The sequence below is a fragment of the Myodes glareolus genome, chromosome 5 (assembly GCF_982192425.1).
Source record: "Myodes glareolus chromosome 5, mMyoGla1.1, whole genome shotgun sequence".
In the NCBI taxonomy this organism is placed as follows: domain Eukaryota; kingdom Metazoa; phylum Chordata; class Mammalia; order Rodentia; family Cricetidae; genus Myodes; species Myodes glareolus.
Genome location: NC_142030.1, coordinates 113,769,145 through 113,784,548, shown reverse-complemented (window position 1 = coordinate 113,784,548; position 15,404 = coordinate 113,769,145). Strand labels below are relative to the sequence as shown.

At 38.5% G+C, this 15,404-nt stretch overlaps 1 protein-coding gene across 1 annotated transcript in view; it reads right to left on the bottom strand.

Moving 5' to 3' along the window:
* Window positions 1-15,404, bottom strand: part of Phlpp1 (PH domain and leucine rich repeat protein phosphatase 1) — a 204,539-nt gene that overhangs the window by 121,242 nt on the left and 67,893 nt on the right. The window contains exon 2 of the mRNA XM_048443747.3: window positions 142-338. Within this exon, the coding sequence (XP_048299704.3) occupies window positions 142-338 (197 nt within the window). The remainder of the gene's footprint in view (window positions 1-141; window positions 339-15,404) is intronic.

Genomic DNA, 15,404 nt, shown 5'->3' with positions numbered 1-15,404 from the left:
TGTTATTTTCACAGTTCTAGTAACCAATATCAGGAAGTAGGAGTTCAGACAAGCCAAATCTATCTCCCTTTTATTACAGAAATGGCTGAAACGTCCTTACAAATGCTGAAATACTTTTCAGCATTGTTGTTTTACACTTACTTTTCCACCAATTAGTGGCAGAACATGCATCTTTCCACTCAAGCTGTCTTTCACAGATGATACTATCAAGCACGTCCCACACAGGATAACCTGGCGTCTTGTCCATCGGTTCACTGGCAACTGCATTTTGCCTTTTCGGACATTGTACATTCCTGAGAGCTGAATCCTCTCAGAGCTCCCAGTGCTGTGAGGTTTTCCTAAAATGAACACAAGCAAACATGTTACATGTTAGTCTCTAGAAATAAGCTTTTGTTCCCTCAGCTATATACTAGATCAATTAATTAGGAAACAATAGTTATAGGGGGAAAAACTAACATATAACTAAAGAACATACGGCCAAAAAGCCATTGTGGAATTATGGTAGTAAGAACAACCACAATTATTCCTCGTGTATTTTAGTAGCAAGTAAAGCATAACTTTTTTTCTTAAAATAAAAGGAAAGACTTTTAGGTCCTCTCTTATTACCTATCTCATTATAATTTGTTACATATTTAACAAGAGATAGATTCAAGATAGATTGTGTGCTAGTCATTGAAAAATTAAGAAGAAAAGATTACAGGCTAAGATGGAAAATAACATTCAGCATTCCACATTGAATAAAAATAATCAGTCTTACTAGGATTAACTGCCTGTTTTCTCCCCACACTTATTCAATGTATGTTTACTAAAAAGAAGAAATAAAAAATACTGTTCTAATAGGAACACACCACAAGATGAAGGTCTAGTACAGCAATATTTGTGATTTCTGGAGGAAGGGGCAGGGGCAGAGAGCAGCACTGAGATTTAAGACAGTGAGAAAGACTTCAATAGTTAAAGTTCTGAAGGTAGTTATTATGTTTGTTTCTACCCAGAAAACCAGGAGCCAGGTGCAGCTTATTGGAAGCCACATTTTTTCCTAGATAGACGCTGTTTGCTGGTGATGAGCAGAAGCACTGGCTCCCTTAAGAAAACGCTCCCTGTCTGCTAACTTACGTAATATTATATTCTTCTGAAGTCATTGATGGAGTTGAAGACTAGACAGATATAGTTTTCCTTAGTTATGATAAAAGACAAATTAGATGCAAAACTTTAGACTCACAAAGATAGATTATAGAATATTTTCTTTAATTTTTGCCTAATACAAATAAACTAAATATTGTAACTACGATTCTTTCTTAATACCTGGATGTCCTGTCTATGTGTTGCTTTTATTGGTTGATAAATAAAGCTGTTTCGACCAACGGCTTAGCAGAGTAAAATCAGGCAGGACTTCTGAACAGAGATACAGAGAGAGTAGGTATAGATGAGGAGACGCCATGAAGCTGCCCAAGAAGCAAGAGGTAACAAACCATGAGTCTCATGGTAAAATACAACTAGAAATGGGTTAATTTAAGATATAAGAGTTAGCTAGAAATACGCCTAAGCTGTTGGTCACTGTTGTAACTAATATAGTTTCTCTGTGACTATTTGGATCTGGGCAGTCAGGAAACGAATGGGCAGCCTCCATCTTAGTGTGCTTTCTCTTGCTGTCATAAACACCATGGCCAAAAGTAACTTGAGGGGAAAGAGTTTATCTCAGCTTACAGGCCGCTTTGAGGAAAGCCATGGCATGGGCTCAAGGAAGGAACCTGGAAGAAGGAGCTGATGCAGAGGTCACAGAGGAATACTGCTCAGGGGCTTACTCTCTGGCTGTTGTGTTGAGCATGCTTTCTTATACAGCCCAGGACCACCAGCCCACAGTGAGCAGGCCTCTCCTGTATCAGTCAGTAGCCAAGAAAATGCCTTGCAGACATGCTCCATACCAAGCTGATGGAGAAAACTTCTCAATTTTGGTTTCCTCTCAAAGTATGTCAAGCTGACAACTAATATCAGCTACCACATGAGTTCAGTTTAGGCCTTCTGGATGTGACAGATTCTTTTCAATAGTAGAGACAGTAGGGAACAGATAAGATTCCAAGAAAAAAGGAAAATAGCCTAAATCAATACACTGCAACTGAATTCCAAAACCCAGTTTTCTTGACTATAAAATAAAGTAACATTCTCCAACAAAGAATCTGATCAAACACACCCACACCTCCGCAAATGTGTGTGATCAACCACACTCATTCGCACATGTGTGTGATCAAACACACCAACACCTCTGCACATGTGTGTGATCTAAACATGCCCACACCTCCGCACATGTGTGTGATCAAACACACTCACTCCTCAGCATATGTGTGTGATCAAAGACACTTACTCCTCCACACATGTGATCTAAACACACCCACACCTCTGCATGTGTGTGATCTAAACACACCCATACCTCCACAAATGTGTGATCAAACACACTCACTCCTCCGCATGTGTGTGATCAAACACATTTGCTCCTCCGCACATGTGTGTGATCAAACATGCCTACACCTCTGCACATGTATGTGATCTAAATACACCCACACCTCTGTAAATGTGTGTGATCTAAACACACCCATACTTCCACATATGTATGATCTAAACACACTCACACTTCCATAATGTGTGAATACAAAGCAGCAATTATTTTATTTCCTCATATCAGAAAAGCTTCAAGGAAACTTACAACTATCACATGTATACATATGTGCAAATAACTATAATAGAGATGATGGGGGGACATAAAACAAAAACCAGAAAACATAAATGAGAGTCTTTCAGTCTCCAAATCCAAATATCTCCTAAACAAGCTCCACAGCAAATCACCAGGCTGACTTAGGCCAGAAAGAACTGTTAAGAGAATGAACAAAGCAACAAAGACTGGATTTTTTACTCTCTTTATTCTCTAGTCGGAAAATTCCAAAGAGTTTTGGAGCATAGGGCAAGACAGGTTTGTTCTTGGAAACTCCTGAAGATCCCACTCTGAATCAAATATCCACTCCCACGCCCAGTGTTGGTCTGAGTGCATTTCGTCCCCTCGCTGCTTCTCTTCCTGGGTGTTCCCGATTAAACACACCCTCAGAACGGGTTGCGCACCAGCTGCACTCTGGGGAACATGGAGGTCAATGAGGTAACACACGCCTGGGCAGTCACACAAACACACCCTCCTTTGTGTCAGACTCCCTAATTCTCTGACATCAGAATCATTTAACTATCACTAGTCTTCCAATTGCCCGACACGCTAATACATACTGATAACACAAAAGAAGGTGATGCCTACCAGTTTATAGCAGAGCCAATGGGTAGAGACTGGGCTTTAGAAATGTTACACAAATCGCCTACAAGTTCAAGACATTCTCTCAACTCAGGATATGCTCTGAAAGCAAACATTTTAAGTTGAAACAGAGAGGACAACAAAAAATTTAAAAGCACATATATAGTTTCTCTTCTAACTACTTACTTGGCATATGGCAGAACTGACGATCCAGAGTTAACAAGATGGTTCAGCAGGTAAAGGCACTTGCCACTAAGCCTGAAGTCTTGAATCCAATCCCTGAGACCAACATTATACAAACACAGAAAACTCTCACAAGCTGTCTGTCCTCTGATCTCTGCTGCACTTACACACATGCATATGCTGCATGCATACATACATACATACACATACACACATATATATGCATAAGATAAATGTAATGTTTTTTAATGGTGTTCTATAATAACCCCCAAGGTCCTTAAAGCAAATTATCATGTTAAAGGATACGCTTCTTAATGACTTCCTGAACACTCCTATTCCACATCACAAAGGCAGTTTTTACTTACTTTTATTTCTCATAGTACAACTGCTGAATTGATAGTGGTATATAAAATGTTTTCCATAAGTCAAACCTATGCAAAATTCTAGAAGTATATTTTCTTAAGAAAATCTTCCCTTTATTACACAGCTTAAAGCAATATTTCAGAATCACTTGATTTTCTGTCACCTATAACAGACCTACAGTTTTGAAATCCTGGTAGTCAAAGACCAAATGCTGCTTTCAACATCACCACCAGAAATTTTGTTTTATGCTAATAAATCTAAGAGATTTAATACACCTGCAACTCCTTCTCCAAAGTAAGATATTTCCTCCAACAAATGCATTCCTCATATGCAGAAATTTCAATTTTCTGCTTACTACAAACCAGCTACTTAATGTTTCTATACCATATAAAGCCACTTGAAAAATGCATAAAAGAAAGCTATGAACTCTAGAAGAGGTAAAATAAAAAAACATATAGAGGGCTAGAAAGAAGATACAGTGGTTTAAAAGTATTTGATGGTCTTTCAGACCTGGGTTCAGGTCCCAGCAAATGGCTCACAACTGCCTACAATTCCAGTTCCAGGGGATCTGACACCATGTCCAGGCCTCATTGAACACTTGCATGTGCATGGGATACACACACACACACACACACACACACACACACACACACACACCTTAAAATAGATGTGCATAAACACAAGCTCTGACAGATAGTGCAATTAGAATGGTGTGATCAACCTCAAGAAAATAAAAAATGGTGATGTTAAGAGCAAGAATCTATCAAATTTCTTTAAATTACATTCTGAACCTTTTTGAATTTTGCTATGAACAGTAAATTACTTTGAGAGAATTTCAGTCTTTTATATCTACCACTTCCAGGGTTCTTCATTCCTTTACATAGACCCAGTCCATGTGAGATGATCTCATTGTCTCAGTGTCTGAGCCATTTCTTGTGGTGCAGATCAGCTAAAACAAAGTCTGTCTGCTTTTGTGTACACGAAAACTTTTTGATTTTAATGATATTTCACTGCATGTAGACTTCTAGGTTAACAGCATTCTCTTCAGAATTCTGAAGATGCCCTTCCAACACCTTTTGTTTCTGAAGTGTGCTACCCTTCCTCAGTACAGACCATGTCACCTACTGCCTTGCTGCCTCTTGAAGATTTTCTCTTTATCAGTAGTTTGAAGCAATTTGTTTTCTCTCTTTAGCACATGGTGTAGGGAGGGCATGCACATAGAGGCTGGAAGACAATCCTGAATGCGAGAATATGTCCACCACCTTAGAGATGGGGTCTCTCCTGCCTCCTCCTCCCCAGCGGTATTATAGGTACATGTCAACACAATAGCCATTTTTGTGTGCACGCCAGGAGTCTTGTGCTTTCAAGTCAAGAACTTTAACAGCCGTACATTTCCCCAGCTCTCTGCAACCTGATATTTGATATGTTATTTCACATTTCTTATACTCAAGATTTAGAGTATTTGAAATTTATGGTAAAAACTGAGAATTTTGCCAGCTATTACTGCTTCAAATACTTTCTCTGATATCACAGTCTTTTTTAGGAGCACCGTCTGTACAGGTACAAATTATATCTCTTATAGGAGGAGCACCGTCTGTACAGGTACAAATTATATCTCTTGAAATTATAACTCATTAATGGTTAGTTCTATCTGCTCTCTATATTGGTTGTGCCAACCACTGTATCTTCAGGTTTACTAATCTTTTGTTCTGCAGTGTTTAAATCTGTTTAAAAAAAAACAGTTCTAGTAGATCTAGAATATATCTAGTATATCTAAAATAGTATATACAGAATTTAGGATATATAGTATATACAATAGCCCAGTTTAGGTGCTTGAGCACACAAAAGTATCTTCCACATCTCCTGGCATGCTAATGCTTCACCTTCAAGAACATATAAAAAGCAAATGGGGCTGCTAATATTTCCTGGCAGTTAACCCTGTCACTCATACTGCTGCTGTGTCAGTTTAGTTCACTGACTGTTTTGTAAATGGGCCTTTTTTTTTTCACATTGCTGATCATTTTTGTTTGAATACCATTCACTGTGAATTCTACCCTGGTGAATGCTAATTTGTTTCTACAAATAATGCAGGCTTTTTCTAGGACAGTTATCTGGAAGCTGTTTGTCTTCTTGTAAGTTTACTTGCAAGACAACAGTCTTAAGTCATTAAGAGCATTAGCAAACAGTAGCCTGAGTCCTTTCCCACTCTGGCTAGAAGGAGCTGCATGAGCGTCAAGCTTTACCTCTGTCGTTCTGGTCAGTGTTTCCCAGCTCTGCACACTTTCCTCATATGCATGCTCTAACTTAGTGATGGTCATTTGCAGATTTCTAGAATTTACTTCTCCAAGCTCCCCTTTCCTCTCTAGCACGCAATTCCTATAGATGCAGGTTACTTCCTCAAACAACAGAAGTATAAATTTGAGGCCAATGAAATATCTCTGCAAAGAATTTCGTAGAACCTTGTTTTGTTTTATTCTGTGTATGCTTGTGAGACTTGCAGAAATCAGTTCTCTTCTACATGTGGGTTCTGAGGCTCAAACTCAGGTCATCAGACTTGGCAGCAAATGGCTTTGCCTACTGAGGCAGGGGCTGAAGAAATGGCTCAGTTGAGTTCCATGACAGGAACCCATGTCGGGCAGCTCAAAGACCCAGGGGATCAGACACCCTTTTCTGCAGGCCTCTATGGACACCTATGCATGTGACATAGACTCACACAGACACACAAACACATCCACATTTTTATTTATATATATGCATATACATGTATATACATGTATGTATACATATATGTGCATATACATGTATATGCATGTATGTATATGTATATATATATTTGTATATTTCTCCTCCAAATGCTAGAACCTCCTTCCATTCTCCTTCCATGTGGCTTGCTTCTTAATAAAGAGAATGACAGAAGTAACATCAGCAGCTTGCAACCTCCAAAATTCTTTAAGCCGGCTGCGTTTTCATGAGGACACTCACACAAACTCACGAACGGCCAAAGAGAGGAGGCAGAACCTTTTGCTAGCAGTCAGCGAGGAACTGAGACTCTAAACAACTGTCATGGAAGAAATCCTAACACAAATAGATGCTGAAGCTACTATGGAGCCCAAAGAACTGTAGTCCCTGGGGCTACAGTTTGTGTAGTCCCATACGACTGCCAGCTTCACAACAGAGCCTAAGTCAGAACACTCAGCAAGCTCACACCTGAGCTCCCTACTCAAAGAAAGTATGAAAAACTAAAGGAATTCTGAGCCACCAAGTCTAAGAACAGGTGTGTGTGTGTGTGTGTGTGTGTGTGTGTGTAACTTTACATATTGGTTTCACTTAGTTCTGTTTACTGAGCATAGAGAAAATTTAATAGCTTGTATTTCTCTAGAAGGATCTAAAAAAAGTCTCTAAATCTTTGTATAAATTAGTTTATCTGAAAAGTTTTTTCAAAAGAGTAAAAATGGCACATTAAGCTGTCAAAACAATTTCCAAATGTTATGAGACTATAAGGCTTCATGTCAAAGCAGAACAAAAAAACTAAGACTATCTGAGGACGATGCAGTTAACAGAGAAGTCAATATGGCCCCGGGATGAGTGACGGTGCTCAATGCTCTCACTCCAACTGCTCTCTGTGGAGCTTAAGCACTGATAAGCTATAAAGTGTGTTCTTACTGGACTCAAATCCTTAAATCCTTTTTGACTACTTCTGTGATAGAAAGAATGAATTTAATCACTTGTCTAGGACCATTTCAAGATCCAGCAAACAGACAGAAATGACCCTGTAGCAGACTAAAGACCTGAGCCCTAAACCCCATCTGGTAATTTTGTCTCTGAAGTCTGGTTGCTCTAAGCTAATGAAAATGACAACCAGTCACGTACTAGATTGGGGGAGGGTTACTTTATGCATCATGTTATTTGCCCAGTAACTCTTACTTCTTCCTGATGGCTATTCAGTGTGATTAGGGTTATTCAGAGCTCATAAACTGCTACAGATTCTTAATCCTAGAAAATACTAGCAGGTTAATTTACTTTATAACACTCATTAAGGAATGCCAGAAAATGTGTACTATCCCCCAATGGCCTCAATGATTCAGTAAACACAGAGCTAAAGTAATTTAAATGTGGGGAGAGCAAACTCTCAAATAAGCTATAGCAAAATTGGTTATGAACTTTCAAATTATAATATTATTTCTCTAACTATAAGTTTCACCATAAATACTGAATGGAAACCAGCTCTAGTGGAAAATTTCACACTTTTTAGCATGCACCAAAAATTACCTGGAAACTTGTAAATAAAAGACAGATTGTAGAGTTTCACCCCTACAGTTTTAGAGTAAACTATCCTGGATAGGTGCCTGATCATCACTGAGACTGTAGTTTGAGACACACCAACTTCTAGCACTCGGTTGTCAATTGGCTTCTCTAACAAAGGTTCTGCTGCACTTCATTGTATTAACCTCAACAACAGAAGTAAATGGACCAAGAAGCTGGGCCTACTTAAGTTCTCAGGCATCTTTAACTCTATCTTCTATGCACCAAGGAAAACTGGTTTAGCTGACTTTAAGAGTAGATGCTCAGATCTCTTCTTGGGCTGTTTGTTTTAAAGAAGACTTCTTTAGATGCTGGTTTTGTTACAACTTTGCATTCAGAGATTATCATACACGTATGTGCGTGTACACACACACACACACACACACACACACACACACACTTACTTTATGATCTTCTCAGTTCCAAAGGCAATAGATAAGTAGCTATAGCTATTCTAGTTTGCTTCTATGTGGCCATAACAAACCAGTGACTAAAATTAGCCTGGGGAGAAAAGGGCTTATATGGCTTATACTTTCACATCATAGTTTATCATTGAGAGAAACCAAAGCAGGAACCTGGGGGCAAAAGCTAAAGCAGAGACCTACAGAAATGTTCCTTAACGACTTGCTCAATTTCTTTCTTATATGGCTCAGGACCCGTGCCTAGGGGTGCCACCATCCACAGTGGGATGGTGGGTTGGGTCCTCCTACATCAATCATTAATGAAGAAAATAACCACAGACATGCCCACAGGACAACCTTCTTTGAAACCAGGATACTCTATCTAGCTTGTGTTGACAAAAACCAACCATCACAGTAGCTGGTGGATATGACATCCTGCTCTTAACTTCTGACAAAGAAAACACATTTGAAACCTTCCAAATCAGTCTTCACTTGTCAGTACAAAGTCTGCATTCTGTCATTTCCCAAAATGGCTCTAGCCCAGACATGCTATCATAATGGAAGTAGATTCAACTTTGTTAACACCAATATTTGCATTTAAATAAGACATGTAAAGAACTGTTTTAAAAAATACCCTAAAAAGGAAAGGAAAGAGGATGAAGTCCGTATGCTTTTCTGGTGAAAACTTTTGTATTTCTACTTAAAACACATTCTAATTTTATCTATCACTCTATATTGTTATTCCTTTTGCTCCCAACTACCTTTAAAAATATGTTCTTTCCATAAGGAAAACAAAGAGTCACTAACCATCATCAAAAGCAAGTGTGCAGCCAATAGCATAGCAGATGCAAACAACCACAGACTCTATGCAATGATGACCATGGGTCTTGCCCTGCTTGCTGTCATAGAGCCCTGTGGAATAGTTATTCTGGTCTACGGTACTGATTTAATTCCTTGTGAGACATTAACAAGTCAAACATTCATTGGGCTCCTGGGGTCCCTTTTCTAACCACTTACCTCCATTCCTCCTGTGTTTTGGAGTCCTCCTAGTCTAACCCATCCCTAGGCTTATACATTCCAGCACAGTCAAAATATAGGTACATCTTTTTCCTTATGTGCAGGCTCAGGCTCACATAATACTTGGAATACACTAAGTGTTCTGTATGCTACCTATCAGAGAAATTAACATACTAATCTGTTTAGGTCAAAGAAAGCCAATTCCCAACTATGCATCAAATTAGTCAAATAAAGTTTCAGCTGAAATTTGAGGAAAGGGGGAAAAATGGAAAAATGAGTGTCTCTAAGTAAATCTTCCTACTCTCCAATAATGCTCAATTTATACAAATAAAAAAACACTGTCAAGAATTATCAGCCCAACTGTTTAAAGCTTCTCTTCTAGAAACATTCTAGAAAGATTTTGTTATTACATTAGTATATGTCAGAAGCACATTATGAACAAATATGGATATAAGTTCATAAAGTAGAAATAAGTCCAAAAAAGTAATACAAATCTTACCAGAAAAAAATAATCAGGTGAGGGTTTTGTGCTTGCTACAGGAATAACAATCTATCAGTTTTAGCATCCTTGGAAATTAGCAAGCAAACTCACTCACTAAAATTTACTGACCACAGAAAGAAGCATTTGGTAGCTCAGACTACAAATAAAGTGACAGGCACAGAATCTCTACAGAGACATGAAATTACAGGCACCATAAAACCTTACATTAAAAATTTTAAAGCCAAGTCTTCATTTTCACTGTGATTTATAAAGGCAATATGATATTCTAAGGATTTTTCTATTCTTTCTATAAATCATAAAATGTCATTACTCAAAATAACACAGAAGACTGTGAGAAACGATTAGAATACACACAGGAAAAATAATTTTTGCTTCCAAAATTACAAATACTATATGAGGCAAAATAGATTTATTTTTAAATGAATGCACAAAAATCACAATGTGCTGTTCTGCCATAGACTGCCTAAATTTTTAACAATTTGATTTTTAAATCCTGAACATACATAGTAGTTGTATTTCTTAACCTCTCTTGGAACAAAACTAAAGCCATACAACTGGTCCTGACCAACAAACTATGGCTGGAACATACATGCCATTTCCAGAACTGGTATGAAATGGCCCACACAACACTCCACACAGAAAGACAAACCAGCAGACTCTGGGAGGGCTCTAGGGCATGGGTAAACCACAAGACAGAAGTCTAGGTTCCTGTGCCAGCTGAAATGGAGCTGCCTGCCTGGATAGATTAGCCAAGGACATGGTCAAGAGAACTAAAAACTGCCAGTTATGCTATACCAGTAGATCTCTATAGCTGGTTGCTGCATTAGCTAAAATGTCTCTATCACAGTTACATTCGGTTTAAAATTACACCCTCAGTGGGGCACGTTTCTAGGTCTGGGAATGCTAAGAGCACGGCACTAGGTTCCCTGTTCTTCCAGCATACAAGCAAATCAATGAAAAGCTGGAAGTGAGTCTGTCAGAACATACAGATTTCAACAGCAATGTGCAAGCCACCCGCTACCAAATACAAGAGTAACTCTCAATTGCCAGCAAAGCCCTGAAAGAAGTAAGTAGCCACCTTCTGTTGAAAGTGAGCCTTGGAGTCCAAGGGCCACACAACTGCTATGACTTTACATCACCACCTCCTTGGCTCATATGTCTACATTTTCTTCTAAAGGTGTCTTGTTGGATTCAGGGTCTAATCTAATCAATAATAATCCCATCTTAACTAATTACAGCATACTGAGGCTCCAGCAGGATAATCATTTTTGGAATAACCTTTGACTGTACAACTGATCTCTGATCTAAAGAAATCTAATTTTCTTGATGTTTTTAATTCGAAAATTAAACATTTACTACCTTTGGCCATTATTATAATACTTTTTCTGTACAATGCTGTTTAGAGTGTTTACAAAACCTAAAATCAGCTAACACCAAGCAATTAACCTAACAGAGCCCAATATTGCAAGGTACAATATATTGTTCTGACTTCAAAATACTCAAGGCAAATGACACCAAAATGAATGTATCATCCTATCTGCAAATCCAAGCGAATAAAGGTATATGAAGCATGTAGTAAGGGTTTTCTTTGGGGAAGGGGGTGCAGGAGGACAATAACTTAGCACAATGCCCAGTCAATCTATCAGCAGACAGTCAATGTGAACACCTCATTCTAATGTAAACATGGCTTATTTAACTATTTTAAGAGAAGCTCTTAGCAACTGAAAAGAACTTCAAAACCACAAAGATCTTGCAAACAATCATAATCTTACAGATTCAATGTATCTTATCATCTCACAACTAATAGAGCTAGCATCCATCATTAAATCTAAAGTAGATGGTAAACTACAAGTCCACTTACTATACAGAAGACCTCTGTGACTACTGTAAAACACTGAACATGCATTATGTTTTAAATGAACAGTTACTATAAAAAGTAAAAACACAATTAAAAAAATAATTGCCACAACATTCAAGTAGTTGTGACATGCTGAAAACACCAGTAAACTTCTAAAATGACTTCAATGTATTGAAGGTGACACTGTGGGATTATCAACTAACTCTACACACACAGAAGCAGAAAAGTCAACCCCACATCTCAGCCTCACATCTACAACAAATCTTACCTGTTTTGCCTCTCCGACAGAGCCTAAGTCTAACAGCCATTATGTAGCTATGCCTTCCTCTCACTTATGCTCCCTTGTTTCTGCTCCCCAAGTCACTGCACCAGCTATCCACATCCATTAATACCTGGCCTAGCAGGCAGAATCTATGAATGTGAATTCATACATAAGCAGGGTCTTTGCATATGTAACTAAATTAAGATGGATTTTTATTAGATTAAAACAGCTCCTAATCTAATGACTATAGTGTGTATAAAAAGAAAAACTTGGAACACACAGAGAAGGAAAAGGGCAAGTGAGAAATGGAGGTAGGGGCTAGAGTTGTGGCTTACTGAAATGAGCACTTACCAAACATGTGCAACGCCCTGGAGCCAATCTCCAGCATGGGAAGAGCAGAAACAGGCAAGGACATTGACTGGGAGCAGAGACAGAAGAGCAATAAGAAGAAGCAGAGAGCAAACATGGAGTGGAGAACCAAGAACAGCAGAGCTCAGGGAGGACAGGGTGTGAATCCCTGGGGGAAGGACCAGCATCTAGAGTAGCAAGAGGAGAGAGAGGGGTACCCACCCTGTCAGAGCATGGGGGCCAAGGGCTTGCCAAGGCTATTAAGGAATTTGGAACGTCCCATCCTGGCAAAGAAAAAAACACTGAAGGAGCACTGTGAGTTTGAGGTGAGCTTCAGATCAGCATGGGTTTCATGGCCAGACACTGTCAAAACTGGAGAGAGAAAAGGAGAAGGTAAGAGAACAGGTGAGAGGGGAAAAGGAAAAGAGGAGCAGAGATTATGGGGTGGCATGTGCAAAGCAAAGATCGCTGATAACTGCAAGCAACCAGAAGCTAGGGAACCTTAGGAGGAAGGCAGTCACTGGTGCTGTCCCTCTTAAAGGGTGTTTGTCCACAGCCCCGCTTTTTCTCATTTGCTTACTAGCTACCATGAGGTAAGATGCTTTGCTGCAGTGCACACACTTCCATGACACTGTCTCACTGCAGCCCCAGAAACAATGGGACCAAAGGAACCAGGACTGTAACCATGGCCATATAAATCTTTCACCTTAAGTGGATTTTCTAAAGTATTTTGTCATGGCAACAGTAACCTAGCATAACTGTCTTGTCATCAATAACTTCAAAAATACCTAAAAATCAACTTGAATAAAGAAGGCTCAATTCATGTATTCATCTTGTATTAAAGTGAACAGTAAGAGTCACTTTGTAAAAGTTTCAGAGAAAAGCTGACAGTGTTAAGAGTAATGGCATACTGGTCTAATTAACTGCTGAGAACTGAGCCAGCTCTGGGCTTTTACTCTGGAGTCTTTTCAAATAGCTTTGAGTCTATCTTATCTACTATAGACAATACTTTAACTCATATAATCCCAAATGAATTCGCAGGGAAACAAAACGGTGTTTATAAGTTTTAGAGTTGAAGAATGTAATCTAATATTATAGATCTGAAAATGAAGTTCTGCTTAGACAAACAGTAAATGATGGATTTCAAAGAGGATGTCAAATACTCAAATACATACTTTTAACCCCTCAAACATCTATGTATGCTAACTATACAATATGGTGTGCACATAATACACCATAAAATCCTTCATTTTCTGTTACCCTTGGAAGTGCTACCTGCTACCTTGAAAATGCTATCTTTCAGAAGAATAAAGAGTTTCTCAAAACTTTAGGACCAGCAAAAGCATTTTAAAATAAAATTATTTAGAATAACAAGCTAACTTGAAAGTATAACACTCAATTATCAGTTCCATTACTATAGTCATACATTATCTTTTAAAATTGATATTTTAACAATAAGTTCAAATTTATCAATTATATTTAACTGAGTTATAATCAAGTTCCATCTAAGGTAATATAGATCCTTAAACCTTCCCATTTTGTATAAAGAAGACAGATATGAAAAGACAATACATAAATGTCTTATAACTAGGAACACAAATTAATTGAGCTCTATACACAAATTGAAGGACACTGACAGCAATAGAAGGTGACATGGCTGTCTGGCTTACTCCCTCACACCTTTCAAATCTTTGAGCAACTACCAACAATCCTGCCTTAACCACCTGATCCTTAACAGCATAGCCTGCCTCCCCTCATCAGCACCTTGCTTTTTCTTTGTCTTTCACAGCACATTATCACTTCATGTATTGTTACATCTATGCCATGTTGATTGTTTATTATTCTGTTCCTGCTGATAGAATGAGGACTTATGGCAATAAGGAACTTTGTTTTATTCATGAATGCATCCTGGGCACCTATGACAGTACTTGGGACAAAGAAGTCATTCAGAATCTGACACGCACAGTAGCTTCAATAAGCGCTTATGGAGTTATAAATAGCTGCAATATATATGATGCTTTATCATGTAAAATCCCACTAGTGACAAAAGCAATTCTTTCCCAAAATACTTTAGCTATGCATTTTCTTTCCCTAAGAATCTGAAGACTTAACTAAAGCAGTTATATATTATGACCAGACAACTGTACTTCACTTGGTCAACATTTATAGATAGCCTGGCTAAAAACAGAATTCTAAGAAATGGCAATTTGGGTTTCGATTACAAAAAAAAGGAACCAAAAAACAGAATTTTTTTCTTCTCAAGCAATTAACAATGCATAAACAAGACACTAACAGTTTTCTGAAACAACTAAAAATTTATAATAAGTTCCTTTCTGACTTCCAGCAGATGGCTGACCAAAGCAGTGCTCTGTTTGTGTATTTAATAAATTCTCACAATGAAAAATCGTGTGTGGAGGCTTTCCCTTGTCTCTGTCTGCAGAAGAAGTCCCTGGCACAAGCTATGAGAAGGCACCTAGCTGATGGGGCTGCAGAAGAAAAGGCTGGACTTTTCCTACTCTAATGACCTTCAACTCTTCCCTACTTCAAATATTCAAATACTTCTGTCTCAAAGTTCAGCCAAGTTCACAAACTATCTGGCAAAACAACAAAATACAAAGGACCCGAAACCTTGGCAGGGAAAGGAATGAAGGTTAAAGCTATGCTTGCAGGATTCCGGCCTCCCTTTCCTTTTTCACTCTGTCAACTCATTAGGGAAGCAATATAGCAGTGCTTTAAAAAAAAATGTATTGTGAGCCAGATGGGCCTACATCTGCTCCACTCCCAACAGCCACCCCTCTTAGCTCCCTCTAAAACTGTAAACAACAGTTCCTTCCTCCAGAGTGTGTGATAAATACCACCCAACCCAGTGTTTCTTTAAAATT